Source organism: Canis aureus, chromosome X (assembly GCF_053574225.1).
Source record: "Canis aureus isolate CA01 chromosome X, VMU_Caureus_v.1.0, whole genome shotgun sequence".
Taxonomy (NCBI): domain Eukaryota; kingdom Metazoa; phylum Chordata; class Mammalia; order Carnivora; family Canidae; genus Canis; species Canis aureus.
In genome coordinates this window covers 36,227,042-36,250,002 of record NC_135649.1, presented here as the reverse complement: position 1 = coordinate 36,250,002, position 22,961 = coordinate 36,227,042, and the positions used below count along the sequence as shown (strand labels likewise).

The following is a 22,961-nucleotide window of genomic DNA, read 5'->3' as shown; positions in this document are numbered from 1 at the left end:
TAAAAAACTTAGATTTAACTTTGCTTAAGTCAGAATTTGCCCAACTGTTTGATCCCAGAATCCTTTTTCCATGGAACACTTACTAACATCCAGTGGACCAAACTTCCACAGAGCACCTGTAGGTGTTTTATTAATCCAAAGAATCTTTTTTTAACACCAGCCACAAAATACATTTTACAACTGGGGAAACTGATCTGCCCTTAAAAATATTCTAATTTTTGTGGAAATCACTATATAGTATATGCCCCTTTAGTCATGTTGTTTCACACATTTCTGATATAGATTGTTTAGTTAAATTCTGCATTCCATTGATTATTCTAAAATTTGCATACATAAATGTTCACTCGTTTTGCCGTGAAGTTTCATGGATCTTGACAAATGCACAGTATCAAAACAAAACAAAACAAAACAAATGCACAGTATCATGTATTCACCATTAACAGCATCATACAGAACAGTTCACTACCCTAAAATATCCTCTAGGCTGCACCTATTCAACTCTCACCTTTTCCCTCTGATCCCCTAGCAACCACTGATATTTTTACTCCATAGTTTTACCTTTTCTAGAATGTCATATAATTGCTTATGCAGTATATAGCTCTTTTCAGACTAGCTATCTCATTTAGCAATATGCATTCAAATTTTATCCATCTCTTTTCGTGGCTTAATAGCTCATTTATTTTTACTGCAGAATAATATTCCACTCTATTGATGTACCACCGGTGTTTTTTAATAAATTAACTCCAGTATGCATTTTTTAAATATTTAATTTTTTTTCAGCTACTAAAGGACATCTTGTTTGCTTCCAGGTGTCTCTGCATGTGATTATGAATAAAACTGCTATAAAATTTATGTGTGGGTTTTGGGGGAGGCGTAAGCTTTCAAATCAGTTTGTTAAATACCTAGGAACATGATTGGTAGATCACATGGGAAGAAAGGGGTAGGGGAAAAAACAGCGCTGACTTAAGCAACTTTGGAAACAAGTAGAGTATGTAACACTAAAGGCAAAAGAATAAAGCATTGTACTCTAGTTGATGATGTTCTTTTACATGGGGGTACAGGCTAACAATCCTGATACCACTATACGTTTACTTAAATTGAACAATTAAATAAATAGCAGATGGTGGGAGACAGGTTTCTCTTTGTTGGAGTGGATAAACAACAGGAGTAGGCTAGAATGATTTATATGTGTGGCAATGGATTCCTGCTAGATACATCAGTATAAATTCACATTTAACTTTTATAGATACAGATGGTTACATACAGAAATACTTATATATGTATATATATACATTAATGGATATATGATTATAAGATATGAATATACACACATATATTTCTTTGCTCTACTAGCTGAAAAGACCTAAAAGACATGACAATTCAGAAATCTAAAAGAAACTACTAGGTAGCAATAAGAACATCTTATATCCAGATCTTGGTTTCTAATACCAATTTCCAATGAAAGGACCAGGCTCTTTGGAGAAATTACTCATTCTAGGGCTCAGAGAGGGAAAATAGAAGATGAGCTTAGAGGGTCTTATAATGCCAAAAAGTAAGGAAGTGCTAAAACATAAAAGCCCCACAATGATGGGGGTATGTCAAACGGAGACAGGAAAGAGCTCCCAAGGGCCAAAGTTGTAAAAATATGAGCAATAAAATAAATACAATAATATTGGATTAAAACCCAAAGTATAAAAGAAGTATCCATGGCATGTCTAGGTTGCACAGTCAATTGAGTGTCCAACTCTTGGTTTAGGCTCAGGGTGTGATCTTGAGGTCACGGGATTGAGCCTAAGTCAGGCTCTGCACTCAGCACTGAGTCTGCTTAAGATTATCTCTCCCTCTCATTGCTCCTCCCACTTGTGTGCTCTCTCTCTCTCTCTCTCTAAAATAGATAAATCTGGGCAGCCTCGGTGGTTCATTGGTTTAGCACCACCTTCGGCCCAGGGTGTGATCCTGGAGACCCAGGATCGAGTTCCGCATTGGGCTCCCTGCATGAAGCCTGCTTCTCCCTCTGCCTGTGTCTCTGCCTCTTTCTCTCTCTGTGTCTCTCATGAATAAATAAATAAAATCTTTAAAAAATAAAATAAAATAGATAAATCTTAAAAAATTTTTAAATTAAAAATATAAAAGAAGTATTCATGAGTCTATACTATTGTAAACAAATGATTGAATAAATAAATAAATGTGGGAAAATAGATCAATCTCTCATGCAGAAGAATTCCAAATAATTTATGTAGATACTCTGCTTTCAAGGAGGTGGAGTATGACTCTATTCCTTAAGTGTGGGCTATATATAGTGACTTCCTTCCAAAGAATAAAATATAGAAAGAGAGAAAAAGAGTAATTTTGCAGTACAGTCACTTGATAAACACGACCTCAGCCAACTGGTCAAGGTCAAGAGCAATAGGACAAGTTATGTTGATAATACACACCCTTGATATAATGTGATGAAAATGGCACATAACTTCTTTGGTCTTCCTCACCAAGAACCCAGAACCTCAATCTTATCATGAAAAGAAATATCCGCAGTTGAGGGAAATTCTACCTGACCAGCATTCCTCAAACTGTCAAGGTCATCAAAAATAAAGAAAGTCTGAGAAATTGTCACAGCCAGAGAAGTCTAAGGAGACATGACTACTAAATGTCATGTGGTATCCTGGTTGAGTTCCTGAAACAGAAGAAGGACATTAGGTAAAAACTAAGGAAATCTAAATGAAGTACAGACTTTAGTTAATAGTAATGTGTGTGAGGGGCACCTGGGTGGCTCAGGGTTAAGCATTCAACTCTTGATTTCAGCTCAGGTCATTCATGATCTCAGGGTCATGATATTTAGCCCTGCATCAGGCTCCATGCTGGGCATGGGCCTGCTTAAGATTCTCTCTCTCTAAAAATAATAATAATAATAATTAATAATATGTGTGATATATGGGGACTCTCTGTAGTATCTTCACATTTTATTGCAAGTATCAAACTGTTGTAAATTTTTTAAAAGTTTATTTTTTAAAAAGTATAATGATGGGATGCCTGGGTGGCTCAGTGGTTAAGTATCTCCCTTCGGTTCAGGATGTGATCCTGGAGTCCCAGGATCGAGTCCCACATTGGGCTCCTTGCAGGTAGCCTGCTTCCTCCCTCTGCCTATGTCTCTGCCTTGCTCTCTGTCTCTCATGAATAAATAAAGTTTTTTTAAAAAGTAGAATGATGGGGCATCTGGGTGGCTCAGTGGTTCAGTGTCTGCCTTTGGCTTGGGTCATGATTCCAGGATCCTGGGATAGAGTCCTGCATTGAGCTCCCCACAGGGAGCCTGCTTCTCTCTCTGCCTATGTCTCTGCTTCTGTGTGTCTCCCATAAAAAAAATAAATAAAATATTTTTTAAAGTAGAATTATGGAGGTAGTATTAACATTATTTGTTGATGACGTTGTACATATGGAGACTCCAGAGAAAATTGCTATATACTTTAAAAGAATTGATCAAGATGGCTAGATAAAAATAATATATAAAACAGTATTCCTATAAGTAACAACCAGTTACATTTATAATGGAAGAAAGATACCTTTTTCAATAAGTATAAAAAGATAACTTTGGGGCGCCTGAGTGGCTCAGTCAGTTGAATGTCTGCCTTTAGCTCAGGTCATGATCAGGGTCCTGAGATCGAGTGTCATGATGGGCTCTGCTCAGCCAGGAGCCTGCTTCTCCCTCTCCCACTGCCTGCCACTCACCCTGCTTGTGTTTTCCCTCTCTCTCTCTGTCAAATAAATAAATAAAATTTAAAATAAATAAACAAATAAACAGATAACTTAGAAATAAATTTAACAGGGCTGCTGCCCGTGCACCACACTGCTGGTTATGGGCTGCATGCTCGTCCTGCACTTGGGCTATGGGTGAGGAGCAGTAGGCCCCAGAATGCTTCCCCAGCTCTGCTACTTAAACTGGTACACTTTGCACTAGAAATGTTAGAAGATTGTGGTAGAGTAGAAGGACCCTAGACTCACCTTGTCCCATGAATACAACTACATAGCTATCAAATCATCCTAAATACTCCAGAAGTTGACCTGAAGACTAGCAGAACAAACTTTACAACTAAAGGTAGAAAGAGGCCACATTGTAGAAGGTAGGAAGTGCAGAGGTGCAATTTGGGAGAGAAAAGATTGTGGCTACTGAAGTGCAAAGGGAGCCACAGTTGTGAAGAAGGGGGAGAGACAGACAAGAATAGAGGGGAGCACATGCAGAAAATGAATCCTCAAACCAACTGGCATGGAAAGCGAGATGGGCCAAATTCTGTGAGTTCTTGCAACCAGTAGGGCTTAGAGCCTGGAATTTTTATTTTATTTTATTTTTAAAGGTTTTATTTATTCAGAGAGAGACAGAGAGAGAGAGAGAGAGGCAGAGACACAGGCAGAGGGAGAAGTAGGCTCCCTGCAAGGAGCCCAACGTGGGATTTGATCCCAGGACTCCAGGATCATGTCCTTAGCCAAAGGCAGACACTAGACCACTAAGCCACCCAGGCGTCCCTAGAGCCTGGAATTTTAAAGGTCAGAAGGCATGGCTGTAATAAAGTCTGGGGGGCACTATGCTGCCCTTCGAGAGAAGGCTGGCAAATGACCCAGGATCATACAGCATGGAAACAAAAATCTGAAGAGTGCATGAGACACACAGTAGGGAGGTTATCTCTGCATGTCACAGCACATCCCAGAGAGACAGTATTCATGGAGAAACCCCTCTAGGAATAAAGGAATTGGTCAGCAACATTTCCTTCCCATTTCCTAACATAAGCACAAAACCACCTATGGGAACCAGCACAGCACCAAAACTCACTACCTAACTTGCTTACACAAAGCTCCACCCTCCCATGCTCCAGTGGAACCACCTCACTCAGTCATGCATTCCCTCAGTCACAGTACAGTGGGCTCCTGCCCCCCAAAGACCAGTCCATACCTCTACTCACATAATGTCATACCATGTGGGAGTTTTGCAGCATCTCAGTTGCAGCAGTCATGGTGACAGGTCTTATTTCATAAGCAGACATAGTTAAAACATGCCACATTAAGGCCAGGGACCAAACACTGCCCAAAATAGGCAAAGAGAGCCTCTGCAGACAACTTTCCTGAAGGATAAAGTGGCCAGGACACAACATCAGAGTACATACAACACACATTGGAGACACTTCCTGAAGCACCAAGCCCTGGGAAACAGGGGACTCTACATGGCAGAGCACTATAGGACCTCTTCTTCATAAGACCATTACTCTCAAGAACAGGAGACATAGCTAAATTTCCTAACACAGATGCAAAAACTTAGACAAAATGAGAAGACAGAGAAATTTATTCCAAATGAAAGAACAGGACAAGTCCACAGCCAGAGATTTAAGTCAAACAGATAAAAGTAACATGCCTAATAGAGAATTTAAGGTAATGATCATAAATAAAGATACTCAATAGATTAGAGAAAAGAATGGAACACATGAGTGAGACTCTTAACACAGATAAAGAATAACATAGCAAGATAAAAGGCTCAATAAACAAAATGAGAAATATGCTTGATGGAATGAACAGCAGGATGGAAGAAGCAGAGGAACAAATTAATGACCTAGAAGACAGAGTAACAGAAAACTATCAAACTGAACAAAAGAGAGAATAAAGAATTATGCAAAATGAGAATAGACTTAAGGAACTCAATGACTATCAAACATAATAACATTTGTATTATAGGAGTCCCAGAAGAGAGACAAAAGGGGACAGAAAATTCATTTGAAGAAATATTAGCTAAAAACTTTCCTAATCTGGGGAAGGAAACAAATATCCAGATCTAGGCAGGACAGAGAACTCCTATCCAAATCAACAAAAGCAGATCCCCACAAAGACATTTTGTAATTAAACTGGTGATAAGGTGATAAAGTATTTTTTTAAGATTTTATTTATTTATTCATGAGAGACACAGAGAGAGAGAGAGAGGCAGAGACACAGGCAGAGGGAGAAGCAGGCTCCATGCAGGAAGCCCGATGCAGGACTCCAGGATCACACCCTGAGGCAAAGGCAGGTGCTAAACCACTGAGGAACCCAGGGATCCCAAAGAAAGTATTTTTAAAGCAGTAAGATAAAAGAAAACAGTAACTTGAAAGGGAAAACCTATAAGGCTGGGGGGGGGGGGCAAAAAAAAATTTAAAGACTTATTTGAGACATAAAGAGAGTGAGCCAGCACAAGTAAGGGGGAGGGCAGAGGGAGAGGGAGAAGCAGACTCCTGGCTGAGCATGGAGTCTGACGCAGGGCCCGATCCTAGGACCCTGAGATCATGACCAGAGCTGAAGGCAGACACTTTATGAACTGAGCCATGCAGGCACCCTAGCAAAAATTTTGCAAGCCAAAATATATTTTTTATATATTTATTTATATATATATAAAATCTGTAGCCAAGAATACTCTATCAAGCAAGGCTATCATTCAGAATAGGAGAGATAAAGAGTTTCCCAGACAAACAAAAACTAAAGGAGCTCATGACCTCCAAACTAGCCTTCCAAAAAATTTTAAAGGGGACTCTGAGTGGAAAGGACAGACCAAAAGTGACAGTATAAAGGTAGGAAACACAAAAGCAGTTAAAATGAACATTTCTGGGGATCCCTGGGTGGCGCAGCGGTTTGGCGCCTGCCTTTGGCCCAGGGCGCGATCCTGGAGACCTGGGATCGAATCCCACGTCGGGCTCCCGGTGCATGGAGCCTGCTTCTCCCTCTGCCTGTGTCTCTGCCTCTCTCTCTCTCTCTCTGTGACTATCATGAATAAATAAATAAAATCTTTAAAAAAAAATGAACATTTCTGTAAAAAATAAGTCAAGGAACTCACAAAATAAAGGATGTGAAATATAAGAACATATACCTAAAATGTTGAGAGGAGAGGAGTAAAGAAAGGGTTCAAATTTAAATGACCATCACTTTAATATACAATGCTATATGCAGAACAGGTTATATACAAACCTAATGGTAACCATATATCAAAAACCACTAATAAATATGCAAAGAATAAAGAGAAAGAAATCCAAATACATCACTAAAGGAAATCAGGAAAACATGGGAGAAAGAAAAAATCAGAGAAAACCTTCAGAAACAACCACAAAACAAATAATGATAATAAATATATATCAATATTATTTTGAATGTAAATGGACTAAGCTCTCCAATCAAAAACAAAGGGTGTTGGAATGGATTAAAAACAAGACCCATCTACATGCTACCTACAAGAGACTCATTTTAGACCTAAAGACACCTGCAGAATTAAAGTGAAGGGATGGAGAAATATCTATCATGCAAATAGAGGTCAAGAGAAAGCCAGAATAGCAATACTAATATCAGAAAAAATAGACTTTAAAACAAAAACTGTAAGAGACAAAGAAGGACACTATTATAATAACAAAGGACACAACACAACATGAAGATGCAACAATTGTAAATATTTATGCATCTAACATAGAAGCACTCAAATATATAAAATAGTTAATAACAAACATAAAAGAACTCATTGTACTAGACCCAAAGACAGTCGTAGGAGACTTTAACACCCCACTTACATCAATGGACAGATCATCTAAACAGAAAATCAACAAGGAAAAAAATCGCTTTGAATGACATACTGGAACAGATGGATTTCAAAGACATATTCAGAACATTTCATCCTGAAACAACAGAATACACATCCTTTTCAAGTACACACAGACCATTCTCTGGAACAGATCTCCTATTAGCCCACAAAATAAGCCTCGACAAATTCAAAAAGATGGAAACCATGCATCTTTTCTGACAACAATGCTATGAAACTAGAAGTCAACCACAAGGAAAACATCTGGAAAGGCCACAGATACATGGAGGTTAAATAACATGCTACTACACAATAATTGTGTCAACCAGGAAATCAAAGAAGAAATTTAAAAGTACATGGAAACAAATGAAAATGAATACACAACAGTCCAAAATCTTTGGGATTCAGTAAAAGCAGTTCTAAGAAGGAGGTTTTATAGTAATATAGGCCTACCTCAAAAAGAAGAAAAATTTCAAATGAACAGCTTAATCTTACACCTAAAGGAGCTAGAAAAAAGAACAAACAAAATTCAAACCCAGCAAAAGGAAATAAATAATAAAAATTAGAGCAGAAATAAATGATATAGAAACTAAAAAATAAAAATAAAAACAAAAATAGAACTGATCACTGAAACTAGCAGCTCACTCTTTGAAAAAAAAAAAGATAAACTTAATTAACTTCGAGCCAGACTTATCAAAAACAAGAGAAAGGACTCAAATGAATCACAAATGAGAGAGGAGAAATAACAATCCACACCTCAGAAATACAAATAACTATAAGAGAATATTATGAAAAACTACATGCCAACAAATTGGACAAACTGGAAGAAGTGGATAAATTCCTAGAAACATAAACTAACAAAACTGAAACAGGGAGAAATAGAAAATTTGAACAGATTGATAACCAACAAAGAAATCAAATCAGTTATCAAAAAACTCCCCAAAAGTGAAAGTCCAAGGCCAGATGGCTTCATAGATGAATTCTACCAAACATTTACAGAAGAGTTGATACCTATTCTTCTCAAACTATTACAAAAGTAGAAGAGGAAGGAAAACTTCCAAATTCATTCTATGAGGCCAGCATGACACTGATACCAAAACCAGGTAAAAACTCCACTAAAAAATAAAATTACGAACCAATATCCCTGATGAACATAGATGCAAACATCCTCAACAAAATATTAGCAAACCAAATCCAAAAATACATTAAAAAAATATTTCACCACAATGAAGTGGGATTTATTTCTGGGTTCCAGGGTGGTTCAATATTCACAAATCAATCAATGAGATACATCACATCAATAAGAGAAACCCTATGATCATTTCACTAGATGCATAAAAAGCATTTAACAGAGTACAACATCGGGCAGCCCGGGTGGCTCAGTGGTTTAGCGCCGCCTTCAGCCCAGGGCCTGAGCCTAGAGACACAGGATCGAGTCCCACGTCGGGCTCTCTGCATGGGGCCTGCTTCTCCCTCTGCCTGTGTCTCTGCCTCTCTCTCTGTCTCTCTGTGTCTCTCATGAATAAATAAATAAAATCTTTAAAAAAAAAACAAAAAGTACAACATCCATTCATGATAAAAAATCCTCAATAACGTAGGTTCAGAGGGAACATATCTCAACATAATAAAAGCCATATATAAAAACCCCACAGCTAACATCAATCTTAATGGGAAAAAGATCTCCATAAGGTCAGGAACAACACAAGGCTGTCCATTCTCACTACTTTTATTCAACATAGTACTGAAAGTCCTAGCCTCAGCAATCAGACAACAAAAAGAAATAAAAGGCATCCAAAGCAGCAAGGAAAAAGGCAAACTTTCACTATTTGCAGATGACATAATACTTTATATAAAAAACCTGATGGAATCCACCAAAAATATTGCTAGAACTGATACACAAATTCAGTAAAGTTGCAGGATACAAAATCAATCAATGTACAGAAATCTGTTAAATTTCTATACACCATTAATGAAGCAGCAGAAGGAGAAAGCAAAGAATTAATCCCATCTACAACTGCACCAAAAACCATAAGATACCTAGGAATAAACCTAATCAAAGAGGCAAAAAAAATCTGTGCTTCCAAAACTATACAACACTGATGAAAGAAATGGAAGATGACACAAAGAAATGGAAAGACATTCTATGCTCATGGACTGGAAGAACAAATATTGTTTTACTATATTGTATACTACCCAAAGCAATAATGCAATTCCTATAAAATTACCACCAGCATTTTATATGAGGGAGAAAAATCTTAAAATTTGCATGGAACCACAAAATTCCCCAAATAGCCAAAGCAGCCTTGAAAAAGAAAAGCAGAGCAGCCGGGGTGGCTCAGCAGTTCAGCGCACCCTTCAGCCCAGGGTGTGATCCTGGAGACCAGGGAACGAGTCCCACGTCAGACTCCCTGCATGGAGCCTGCTTCTCCTTCTGCCTGTGTCTCTGCCTCTCTCTCTCTGTGTCTCTCATGAATAAATAAATTAAAATCTTAAAAAAAAAAAAAAAGAAAGAAAGAAAAAGAAAAGCAAAGCTGGAGGCATCACAATTCCAGACTTCAAGTTATAAACCTGTAGTGAGAAAGAGAAAGAGAAAGAAGAGAGAGAGAAATCAAGAAATAGACTCTTAACTCTAGATAGCAAACTGATGGCTACCAGAGGGAAGGTAGTTGCGGATGTGGATTAAGGAGTGCACTTGTCATGATGAGCATAGAACAATGCATGGAATTGTCAGAACACTGTATTGCACACTTGAAACACATATGTATGTTAACCAGCTGGAATGAAAAACTTAAAAAAACAATAAAATAAAATATTGAAAAAAGAAATTTAACAGGAAACATGCAACATCTATTTGAACACAATTTTGTAATGCTACTGGAAATCACAATATATTACCTGACAAAGTGGAAAGACATCCTTTTTTTTTTTTGACAGAAAAACGCAATCTTGTATAGTTTACAATTCTCCTCTAATTATTCTGTAATTATGAGGTGATCTCAATAAAAAAAAAGAACATCAATATGATTAAAGTGGGGAATAAAGCAAGCTAATTCCAAAATATACAGGGAAAAACAAAGATGTAAGAAGAACCAGGAACTTTCTGAAAAAGAAGATTAATGAGAGGGGACTGCTGTCCTGACTGGATCTTAAAGCATATTATTAGGCTACATAATTAAACAGAGGTACTGGTGTACGACTAGTAGTGGTACATGATTAGTTTTAGCTCAATGGAAATAAAAGAGAGTCCAAAAATAAACTCAACTACACATTCACACACATACATACTAATCTTGTCTGAATGTTTTGTCCCCCCAAAATTAATGTTGAAATCCTAATGCTCAATGTGATGATACTCTGACGTGGGGACTTTGAGAGATGCTTAGGCCATAAGGACAGAGCCCACATGATTGGGATCAGTGTCCTTATGAAAGAGACCCCACAGAGCTCTTAGCCCCTTTCACCATGGGAGGATATGAGAAGTCTGCAATCTGGAACAGAGCCCTCACTTGACCATCCTCATACACTGATCTTGGACTTCTAGCCTTCAGAACTATGAGAAAGAAATTTTTTAAAAGATTTTATTTATTTATTCATAAGAACACACAGAGAGGATTGAGAGAGAGAGGCAGAGACACAGGCAGAGGGAGAAGCAGGCTCCATGCAGGGAGCCCAATGTGGGACTCGATCCCGGGTCTCCAGGATCAGGACCTGGGCTGAAGGCGGCGCTAAACCGCTGTGCTACCCGGGCTGCCCGAGAAATAAATTTCTGTTATTTACAAGCCACTCACTGTGTGGTCTTTTTGTTATAGCAGCCTGAACAGACTAAGATACACACACAAATTAAATATATGGTAAATGTGGAACATGTCATTTCACATTGGGAGAAAATAGTTTGTTCAACAAATTGTGATGCAATTATTGGGTAAATTTCTGAAAAAGATTATAAACTTGAAAAATTACTTTTCTATATTCCATAATTCACATACAAGTTCACTACTGAAATTCCCTTTATCTATGACTAGCAATGCCCACTTTTCCTTCAAAAGGAAAAGCACCCCGTCCCCTTTTCCTTTCTTCCTCTTGCTGAGCAGCTGCGATAAATCTAGGTAGGCGTCCATGATATAGAGGAGTGGAACCATGGTGCCCTGTAGTGAGATGTTAGAGGTGAAGGAGAGTAAAGAGGATATCTGTGAAGTCAGAGTAACCTAGTATGTGGCGTCAGAACTCAAATAGAGTGAGAAAATGAGATCCACAAAGGTGTGTGTGTGGGGGGGGGGGGGGGGGGTGTAGTATGAGATGTCAGAGACTCATTAGGGTAAATAGAATGCCCATCCTAGGACCTGTCCTGACCTCAGCAGTCAGTGCCTAAGTGGGATCAGGAAGGCATCTGTGCAGGGAATCAGCTCAGTATCCAAATAGGAGGCTGGCCTGGTATATAGAGTCATAGCCTGAGTGGGGAAAGGAAGAAATTCACAATGTGGCAGGCTGGCATGGAAAGTCAAAAGCCAAGCAAGACAAGGAACATATCCATGCATGAGGTGGGGCTGCCCTATGTAGCAGTCATGGGCTGAGTGGAGTAAGGAAAGTATTTGCACATTGGAGTCCAATGAGAAGAGCTGGAAAATAATGAGTACATATATCTCTTACATATTGGCTTCTAAATTCCATTTTCCACTGATAGGAATAGGGACTTCTTGGAGAAATAGTTAATTTTATAGCTAGGGCAGGAATAGTACAAGATGGGCCCAGAATATTTGTACAAAAGCATGGAATTGCTCAAAGAATGATGGGGACAAGGCAAAATGACAGAGAAGCTAGTTTAAAAGATTCCCATTATCTAACACATCTGGAACATTAACACCAAATAATAATAGTGATAGACTATAATTCAGTAAATAAAATAAGAAACCACTAATTTGTCAGATACAAATAAGTCTAAAGTTTGATGAGGAATAGAACATTTACATCCTTTAAAATACTTAATAATTACAAGGTAGGAGGAGAGTAACTTTACAGGGAAAAGCTTGTTAGCAACCACATTAATGAAGTTACCAAAGTGAACATCATCAATAATGGGACACATTGAAATCATGCACTACGTGATAAAATGCAATGAGATAAACACTGCATTGTTTCTGTGATGTTTCTGTCAAAGATGTACGACATGAATCCAATCATGAGGAAACACTGGGTGAGCCAAAATTGAAGAGATTTCTACAGAATAACTGGCTTCTGGTTTTGGCATCCAGGTAATACTGGCCTGAGAGAATGAGTTGGGAAATGTTTCTTCCTCATCTACATTTAGAATGAGTTTGTGGAGAACCGACATGAATTCTTGTTTAAATATTTGGTATAATTAACCAGGGAGGCCATCTGGGCCTAGGCTGTTGTGTGGAGAAGTTTAAAAGTTACTGATTCTATTTATTTTCTTTATTATTCAGATCTTCTATTTCTTCTTGAGTCAATTTTGGTCATTTGTGTCTTTCTAGAAATTTGTCCATTTCATCTAAGTTTTCTAATTTGTGGCATGATATTTCCTTACAATAATTTTTATTTCTCTAAAATTAGTAGTAATTTCTCCTTTTCATTCCTAATTTTAGTAATATGAATCTTCTCTCTCCCTTTTATTAATATAGCTAAAGGTTTGTCAATATATTGGCAGCCATGTTTTGGTTTATTGATTATCTGTTTTTCTATTCTCTATTTCATTTATTTGCTCTTGTTTTTATTATATACTATCTTCTGCTTATTTTGGGTTGAGTTTGTTCTCCTTTTCTAGTGTCTTATGTTACTTTATAGATTTTTTTCTTCTTTTTTAATATATGAATTTATAGCTATAAATTTCCTGCTAAATACTGTTTTGGTTGGATCCCATAAGTTAGGTATGTTGTGTTTCTGCTTTCATTCTTGTCAATGTATTTTCTACTTTCCTTTGTGATTCCTTCTTTGACTCACTGAGTATTTAGGAGTATGTTATTTAATTTCTACATATTTGTCTATTTCTAAATATTTATTTTTTATTATTTTCTAATTTCATTACATTATATTCAGAGAACATACTTCAAATGATTTAGATCCTTTTAAATTTGTTTAGTTTTATGTCGTAGCATATGGTGTATCCTGGATAATGTTCCATGTACTCTTAAGAATGTGTATGCTGCTGCAGTTGGATAAATTGTTCTATAGATGTGCTAGGTCTAGCAGGTTTATATTATGTTCAAGTTCTCTGTTTCCTAGTTGATCTTCTGCTTACTTGTTCTATCATTGAAAGTGAATTATTGGGGCACCTGTGTGGCTCAGTCGGTTGTATCTTCCTTTGGCTCAGGTCATGATCTCACGGTCCTGTGATCCAGCCCCACATCAGGCTCTGTGCTCAGCAAGGAGTCCGCTTCTGCCTCTCCCCATTCCCCAACCCCCCCCACTTGTCCTCTCTCTCTCTCTCTCTCTAATAAATAAAATCTCTTTCTAAAAAGTGGGTTAAGGTTTATTATGATTAAGTTGTCTATTTCTCTAATTCTTTTTTTTAAGATTTTATTTATTTATTCATGAGAGACACAGAGAGAGGCAGAGACATAGGCAGAGAGAGAAGCAGGCTCCATGCAGGGAGCCCGATGTGGGACTCGATTCCGGGACTCCAGGATCACATCCTGGGCCGAAGGCAGACGTTCAACCCCTGAGCCACCCAGGCATCCCTATTTCTCTAATTCTATTCAGGTTTTTTCTTCATGAATTTTTAGACAGTCTTGTTACATGAATGTGTAATTGTTATATCTTCCTGATAGAATCACTCTTTTATCATTATAAAATGTCTCAATCCCTAGTGACTTTTTGGGTGATGTTTATGTGGTATATATTTTTCAGTCATTTTACTTAAAACTCTATATCTTTAAATCTAAAATCAGTCTCCTGTTTATAGTAGATAGTTGGATCTTTTTTAAAATCCAGTCTCAAGGATGCCTGGGTGGCTCAGCGGTTGGGCGCCTGCCTTCGGCTCAGGTTGTGATCCCAGGATCCGGGATCAATTCCCACATCGGGCTCCCTGCAAGGAGCCTGCTTCTCCCTCTGCCTACGTCTCTGCCCCTCTGTGTGTGTGTGTCTCTCGTGAATAAATAAATAAATCTTAAAAAAAAAATCCTGTCTCAAAATGTGTGCTTTTTGAATAGCATAGCTAATTCACAGTTTTATTGTTATTAATATGACTGGTTTTACAACTGTCATTTTACTTTTTGCTTTTCCTATGATTCATATTATTTTCTCATTCCTTTCCTCTTTATTGTCTTCATTTGTAAGTGAATATTTTTTTAGTGTAGTATTTCAATTACGTTAATAATTGTTCACTATTTTTAAAATTTATTTTCTTGGTTACAATAGGACTTTCAGTATATATCTTAACTGCTCAGATCTACTTCAAATTTATACCAACTTAAGGACAGTGAGATAGGGAAACGTTACTCCCACGTAGTTCTATCCTCTTCTGCCTTTTTGTATGTTTGCTCATCAGCAAAATCTGCATTTTTTTTTTTTTAAATCTGCATTTTTTTTTGACAGCATCCATAAACCAACTTTTCCAGTCTCTTTTCCAAAAATAGTCAGCCCCTTTAGGGAGAGCTACTGAACTCTCTGTTCGTATGACTCTTCCTAATTGAAGCTCTCAGTACTGCTCCAGAGATGGGGGCAGAAACCTTCACTCTTGCAGTATCACCCCTTATAAGCAAGACGCTGGACTGGAGGGCAGGAAGGGGAGGGGCATCTCTAGTCTTCTTGCTTTGTCCCTTCCAGCATAGGACCTCAGCCCTACATGGAAGCTGGAGTGAAGTTTACTGGAGTCCAGTATTCTCAGCTTGCTGTGCCTGGGAATGGGAGCTAGGTGGACGGAGGGAGCCTCAAATGTCCCTTGCCAGGAACAGAGCTTCTGCAACCCAGAACTGGGAAGGACAAGTAATGCTGGTGTCCAACCTCTCCTGGGGAGAAATCATAGTCATAAACTGGGATATGGATTTTTTTGTGGTACATACAGCCTGAGCAATCTAATAAGAACTGATGCTGGCAAGCAGGAGTGGATATATCATTAATAAGGCACAGTGAAGAATAAATTATGGGACTCCTTCTTCAAAACACATTAAGAAATTGAAATTGGTGACAGTAGATCACTAAATAATCATGTTTTAGGCCCTTCCAAGCCCCCAAACATAGGGACCCATGTAATTGCACAGGTCATATATTCATGAAGCCATGTTCACTCATTTTTACCCCAGAGTAGGATCTGGCAACTCCTGCTATGAAAGGTGTCATTTAAAGGTTATTAAAGGGGACGCCTGGGTGGCTCAGTGGATGAGCATCTGCCTTTGGCTCAGGGCATGATCCTGGGGTCCTGGGATGGAGTCCCACATCAGGCTCCTTGCGGGGAGCCTGCTTTTCCCTCTCTCTGCCTCTCTCTCTGTGTCTCTCATGAATAAATAAATCTTTTAAAAACAATAAAGGTGATTGAAGGTGTTTCTGGGAGGTCCTAGGGGAGAGGCTTCTAAGTGAAGGCACAGGGCAGCCCTAGGTGGCAGAAGTCAGATGGAAGAGAGGGGGAATGTGATTTAGGGTATTGTCTGTATACCAAGCACCAGGGAAATATTTGATATCTTATAATCTATCATAATGCAAAAAAAAAAAAAAAAGACTTTAAAAATTCAATTTCAGAAAATTTGGACTCACATTATTGAAAGGTTAATAAACCTACACAGCTAGCAGGCCAGGAGTTCCAGGGGTCCTTCTGCAAGACCTTTTGTCCTTTTGTCCAGATTTGTTGTCACTTTGTTGTCATATCCAGTTTATTAGGGCAATTCTGGTAGGGACTCCTAGGTTTATGGGAGGAATTCCAGAAATCTTTTGATTGGTATAGCTTATTATGCATGTTCTCAAGAGGGGAATTAAAATACTAGTTCCCCTAGACCCACTCATGTGGTTGATTGCCATTTATTTCCTGGTCTAGCCTTGACCTTTTTCCTCTACATTCCTCCTTCCTCCCCAACACCTCTCAACATATCAAAAACATCTTTAGCAAGCTGGTTTGAGAGTAATTTGCTAATTATATTATATATTACCATGGGATTTTTAATTTTTATCAAAGATAGAATTCTACTTAGGGAAGTGGTGCATTACAAGTGACAGTAGAGGATGGTATTCTGGTCTACACCTCAGTTTTAGCTCTTTTCCCTCTTTTAAATGATCACTACCAATAATAGTCAAAGCTGTGGTTACCCTGCTCATGTGCTTATCTCTCCATTATATTATTTTAATCCTTTTCATTCTAAAATGCTCCTATATATCAGTGCTTTTCAAACTGAGTATGCAGATGAATCACCAGGGATGTTCTTAAAATGCAGACTGCTAATTGAGTAGATTTGGGAGAGGTCTGAGATTTTGCATTTCTAATAAACTCCCAGGAAATCCCTACTCTATTGGTCTGTGGACCACAGAGAAGAGAAACACCCTGAACAATATTAAACAGAAATTGGTTTTTTTTAAAATATTTTATTTATTTATTCATTCATGAGAAACAGAGAGAGAGAGAGAGGCAGAGACACAGGCAGAGGGAGAAGCAGGCTCCATGCAGTGAGCCTGACATGAGACTCAATCCCAGGTCTCCAGGATCAGGCCCTGGACTGAAGGCAGCACTAAACCGCTGAGCCACCTGGGCTGCCCCAGAAATTGGTTTAAACTAAAACCAGGCTCTTGATTGTAATCTAGAAGTCATTATTCCCGAAGTTTTATTTTATTTTTTTTTTAAGATTTTATTTATTTATTCATGAAAGACACACAGAGAGAGAGAGAGAGAGGCAGAGACACAGGCAGAGGGAGAAGCAGGCTCCATGCAGGGAGCCTGACGCAGGATCACATCCCGGGCTGAAGGCAGCACTAAACCGCTGAGCCCCGGGCTGCCCCTATTCCCGAAGTTTTAAAGCAACTCTCTATACTTAGGATGTCACATTCTCTCCCAGGAGTCAATAGTCAATTAGTCTGAAAGGTGGATGTACTTTTAAAAGGCTTCTTAGTAATTTCAAAGGCTTCTGCCTTTTGGTCCCTGAACTTAAGAAAAACAAAAACAAAAAAAATCACATCATCAGAAAGTAGGAGATGCTGCCTGCCAACTAGTATAGGAGTAAAAACTCCCAAGCTTTTACTGCTTATTTGTGACATCTGAATTTTTCAAATATGATTTCTTTACTCATTTCATTATTTTCAGCCTCCTACGCATTGTATTTCTTCCATCTTTTTCATGAAATGTAAAGCACGTTTATTTTTATTTTTTTTAATTTTATTTATTTTTTCATGATAGTCACACACACACAGAGAGAGAGGCAGAGACATAGGCAGAGGGAGAAGCAGGCTCCATATAGGGAGCCTGACGTGGGATTCGATACTGGGTCTCCAGGATCGCGCCCTGGGCCAAAGGCGGGCGCTAAACCACTGCGCCACCCAGGGATCCCGTAAAGCACGTTTAGACTATGAATGTGTCGAAAACTTCTTGCTTCTTATTAATCCTCTCTTCAGGTTACTTTTAAAGCCAAACAACTGGGCAGCCCAGGTGGCTCAGTGGTTTAGCGCCACCTTTAGCCCCGGGCGTGATTCTGGAGACCTGGGATCCAGTCCCACATTGGGTTCCCTGCATGGGGCCTGCTTCCCTCTCTGCCTGTGTCTCTGCCTCTCTCTCTCTCTCTCTCTCTCTCTCTGTGTCTCTCATGAATAAATAAATAAAATCTTTAATAAAAATAAAAATAAAGCCAAACAACTTTACTTATGGTGAATACATTCATCCCAAGTACAGTTTAAAAAAAAAATTAGAATCTCATCTTCTAAGATTCAACAATATTTCTGGCTTAGTGCAAGTTATAAAATCACATTGTTCTATTAATACATCAGTGAATAGAACCAAACCCAACCCTTGACGTCTCTATGTGTAGCACTCTGACCATGTGTTTATGAGGAAAAAATCCTATTAATAGGATCCAGAAAATGTACTACTAGTTGAGGGTCTGAGTATTCTAAAGCCTATTTAAATACAACAATGCTTTTAAAATAAGATTTATTCAATATTTGAGGAAAAGCTTCAGTTTAATAAGACTCATATTTAACATCTGGCCATAAGACTGAAAGTTACTGAGTCAACAGAATGTGTCTTGATGAGAAAAGACTTCTTTTTTTGTATGAAAGATCTGAAATTAAAAAAGAGCTCCATTATTAAGAAATAGTCATTAATAACACAAACTATTTCGACTCAGATTAGTACCTCAGAGAAATAGATTTTTTAAAAGCATTCAAAAATAAAAAATAAAAAAGCACTCAGCAGAGAAATAAAGTGAAATATTTCATACATATTCAAATTTCTCTATCTTTAAAAGAGCTGGTATTAAGATATTTTTCACCAAGTCACAATTTCTCCTTAAAGCCCACCAATCCGTAGTGACTTTCATCTTCCGTTATTCTATAATATCTGTACAACTCAAATAGGAATCCTCTAAAAACAGCTCACAGTGCAGGTTATATTTTTTATGGATTCTATCTCCCCCAACTAGAGTATGAGCTCTTAGAGGGCAGGCACTATCTTTTTCAATTTTTGCGATTTTTCCTGTGATACACTAGTAATATATTTCAGTCTACATCCAGTCTAAGCCACTCTTTTCTTCCTCCCAATCCTGCTTTCCTCTTGTAACTCTTTCCTTATATTGTTCCCTAATCTAGAAGTAAATAGTGTTTCATATTCTAAAGCATTTGTTGTTCCTATATTTCAGAAAACGTAAATCCACCTCCAAATTTAGCTTTATAGGGTTAATTTTTTTAACTACTGTATTTTCTGAAGACATCAAAATCCATTCAACATCAATTGTACACCTACAGTTTACAGAAAAAATTATAAAACATAGGTCCATCAGTTCTAAATGCAGAACATTTTTTGTTAGCTACTATCTCAAACTAAACACTGTTATACAACTTACCGTTTTCAGTAAAGCCCTTTGCTTATACAAAAGCAGGCAAGTTATTACCAAAACAAATATTGAGACAAAAGCAAATGGTATCAAGAAAAATACTAAGGTTTCCTTCCATATGTCACCTAGGATTAAAAATCACAAAAAAGGGGGAAGGGTTAGATGTTTACAATTATTTTTGAAACTGAATTTGTTTATAAATAAACCAGTAACTGGTAAAGAGCTGACCTAAAACTTGGTAACTTCTGCCATATTTGCTAGTGCATAGATACCATAGTTGTTTGCCTATAGCATTCCTTTCATTTGTGTACTTTGTATATAAAACAATTACCTTACTAAACTGTAACATCTCTCTTCATTTCACTTAGAAAAACAACTCCCCAAAGCTCAATTCTTATTTTCTGATATGATTTTATTTCAAATTTGACCTTGTGAAATTTCATAACAAAATGATGAAATATTAGTTAAGTGATTAAAGAAATAGGTCTTGTGTATCTCTTAACTCTTACTAAGTCAAAGGTTTATATTGTATCACATAAAGCTATATAGTGAGCAAGAGCTGGTGACAGGTAGCAGAATACATGATCAGAAAATTTGACACTTTGGTGTGGGGATTATTTTGAGCTGAGGGCAATCGAAACCCAGCAAACTCAAGAAAAATGTTTACCTTTCCCTTAATTACATAAAAGAATTTAGATTTGGGGACCTGGTCTGAGAGAACTATTACCAGAGACAACTTTTAATGACCTATCTGTACGGCAGGGCAAACATCTAATTACAATAGTAGCTCCCCCACCCCCGACATACACACATTCTCATCCATGGTTTCAGTTATGCGTGGTCAACTATAGTCCAGAAGCAGATGATTCTCCTTCTGATGTACCATCAGAAGATCAATAGTAGCCTAATGCTATGTCATAATGCCTACATCATTCACCTCACTTTATCTCATCACTTAGGCATTTTATCATCTCACATCATCACAAAAAGAAGAGTGAGTATAAGGTATTTCAAAAGACCACATTCACATAGCTTTTATCACAGTTGTTATAACTGTTCTATTTGTTAGTTATTGCTATTAATTTCTTACTGTGCCTACTTATAAATTAAACTTTACCATAGACGATATAGGAAAAAACAATTTACATAGGGTTTTAGGCAACCACTGGGAGTTTTAGAACTTATCCCCTGTAGATAAGAGGGGGGACTACTGTACCAAACATCTCTTCTTATTGTTCTGTGAATTAATCTTTCTCCCCCTTTGAAGTCCCAGGCCCCAATCCTACTCCTTAGCTCATGATGGAATATAAGCCTCAACTGCTCTACTTGCCCTTAGGTCTCATATTTCCATGGGGCCCCTGTACCTATGAAATTAATTTTGTTTAATTGTTAATCTGTCTTATGTTATTTTAATTAGTAGAGCAGCCAAAGAATCTAGAAGAGTAAAAGGAACATTTTTCCTCCACAACAGTGGTGTATTCAGCAGGATAAACTTTAACTGACCAGTAAGAATTCTTATGTCAGTCTCCTGGATCTCTGCCTACAGTCTCATGAAAGCAAGAGTGGTGAGAGTCCTTTTCTTTTTCTAAATTTATTTTTTTTAAGATTTTATTTATTTATTCATGAGAGACACAGAGAGAGAGGCAGAGACATAAGCAGAGGGAGAAGCAGGCTCCCTGCAGAGAACAACTGATATGGGACTCGATCCCAGGATCCTGGAATCATGACCTGAGCCAAAGGCAGATGCTTAACCACTGAGCCACTCAGGTGCCCCCTCTTTTTCTAAATTTAGATTAGCAGGAGAAAATATTTATGGAACAAGGTCCTTAGGTATAGTACATCTGGTAAAGATTTGATATTAGTACTTTTGGTTTCTATTGATCCTTTTCCTCTGTTTCCCTTTGTCCCTTTCTAGAACTTGAGAGCTTGGCTTTATGGCCAGTGAGGATATTCTGCCAACCAAAGAGTGTATGTACCAGTATGCATTTGGTAGACAGCTGTGACAGGCTGTGGATCTGAGCTGACTGGAATTAGGCCTAGGTCCACCTTAAAAACCAGAACTTAGGCTAAACTAGGTCTAGAGTGAGGTTTCTTTGTTTGACTCTGGCAGCTGTCAGGGGAATTTTGTCATAAGGGGTCTCAGCCCATGAGGGCCCTTTTGTCATTTCAACCTTCATGGTCTCATTGTGATAATAAAGGTCTCTGTTTTCTTAGGCTGGATCTTGTGAGGGCTGCATCTTTTGCACTCTCCTTTGGGGTACCTTACTGGTTTGAGTCACTTTTGAGATTAATAGATCCTACTTATCAATGGCCAGACAATGGATATTTTGAATTGGACTTCTAGATTGAAATATTTTTAGAGAGCACTCATCCTATTGACACCTGTGGAAAAACTCAATTAAAAATGGGACATAAAAAAATATAATGGCTAGCCTTAGGGATTCCCTTAACAAGATTAAGGAACAAAAATTAGAAAAAAAATTAAAAGTCTACATCTAGTGTAAATTCCCCTTTTCAAAATCTGGCTCCATTTGCCTAGTTCAGCTTCTCTTTTCTTATAACATATACAGAGAACACTCTTGCCTGATCTCCAGGACCAGGGTATATGGGTTACTTGTGTAAATGCTGAAAGATAGGAAGGGATTTTAGCAGAAGCACCCAAGAAGGGTGGTGGGGGTCCCTTTGCTATTCCTTATAATTCCCCCTACTTTCCAGGGATTTTTAATCAGGCTCTACCAGCTTCAGGTCTTTCCATACAATTTCCTTTCCAGGTATATTCTGGACCCTCATTACAAAGAATTCATGTCTCATGGACAGCAGCAAATCTTTTAAATTATAAAGCCCCTTTATCGCCACTTTCAGAAGATCATACCAATTTAGAGAGGAGTTGGAAAGATCAGTGGTCATTCAACCTGTCACTCACAAGGACCTTATTAGATGCTAAGGGGTATTCTTCCTACCCGTAGGTATATTGCAGTAAAAGACAAATCATGGGGCGCCTAGGTGGCTTAGTCAGTTGGGTATCTGCCTTCAGCTCAGGTCGTGATCTCAGGGTCCTGGGATCCTGCCCCAAATCAGGCTCTCTGCTCAGTGGGGAGTCTGCCTCTCCTCCTTCTGCCTCTTCCTCCACTTATGCACTTGCTCTCTCTCTTTCTCAAATAAATAAATCTTTTTAAAAAATTAAAAATAAGCGGTAAATCCTATGGCTCCCTGAGAAAACTGCCCCCCTCCAGAAGAAACAGATCAGAATTTCTCCTAGGCCTTCCTACAAATGATCAGCTGAAGGCCAATGTTCAGGGGCTGATAGAAGCAACAGGAGATGCTTCCCTCCAACCCCACAACAAAGGTGAATTGTTCCAAGTTTAAATAGTACACTCAGAAAGGCCTTTGCTTGAAAGCTTTATACAGACTTTACAAACGCC

General features: G+C 38.1%; 1 protein-coding gene across 6 annotated transcripts in view; it reads right to left on the bottom strand.

The window, feature by feature from the left end:
* Positions 1-22,961, bottom strand: part of IL13RA2 (interleukin 13 receptor subunit alpha 2) — a 107,021-nt gene that overhangs the window by 39,073 nt on the left and 44,987 nt on the right. For 2 of the 6 annotated variants that reach the window (XM_077889238.1, XM_077889236.1), the window contains exons 9-10: positions 19,549-19,664; positions 17,364-17,641 (exon numbers count right to left, since the gene is read on the bottom strand). The exons of 1 other annotated variant lie outside the window; for it this stretch is intronic. In XM_077889238.1, coding sequence (XP_077745364.1) covers positions 17,564-17,641; positions 19,549-19,664 — 194 coding nt within the window. In that variant the 3' untranslated portion in view covers positions 17,364-17,563. Of the gene's footprint in view, positions 1-17,343; positions 17,642-18,621; positions 18,769-19,548; positions 19,665-22,961 lie in introns of those variants that run through there. 3 more of the 6 variants (XM_077889233.1, XM_077889234.1, XM_077889235.1) reach the window with 3 other exon arrangements.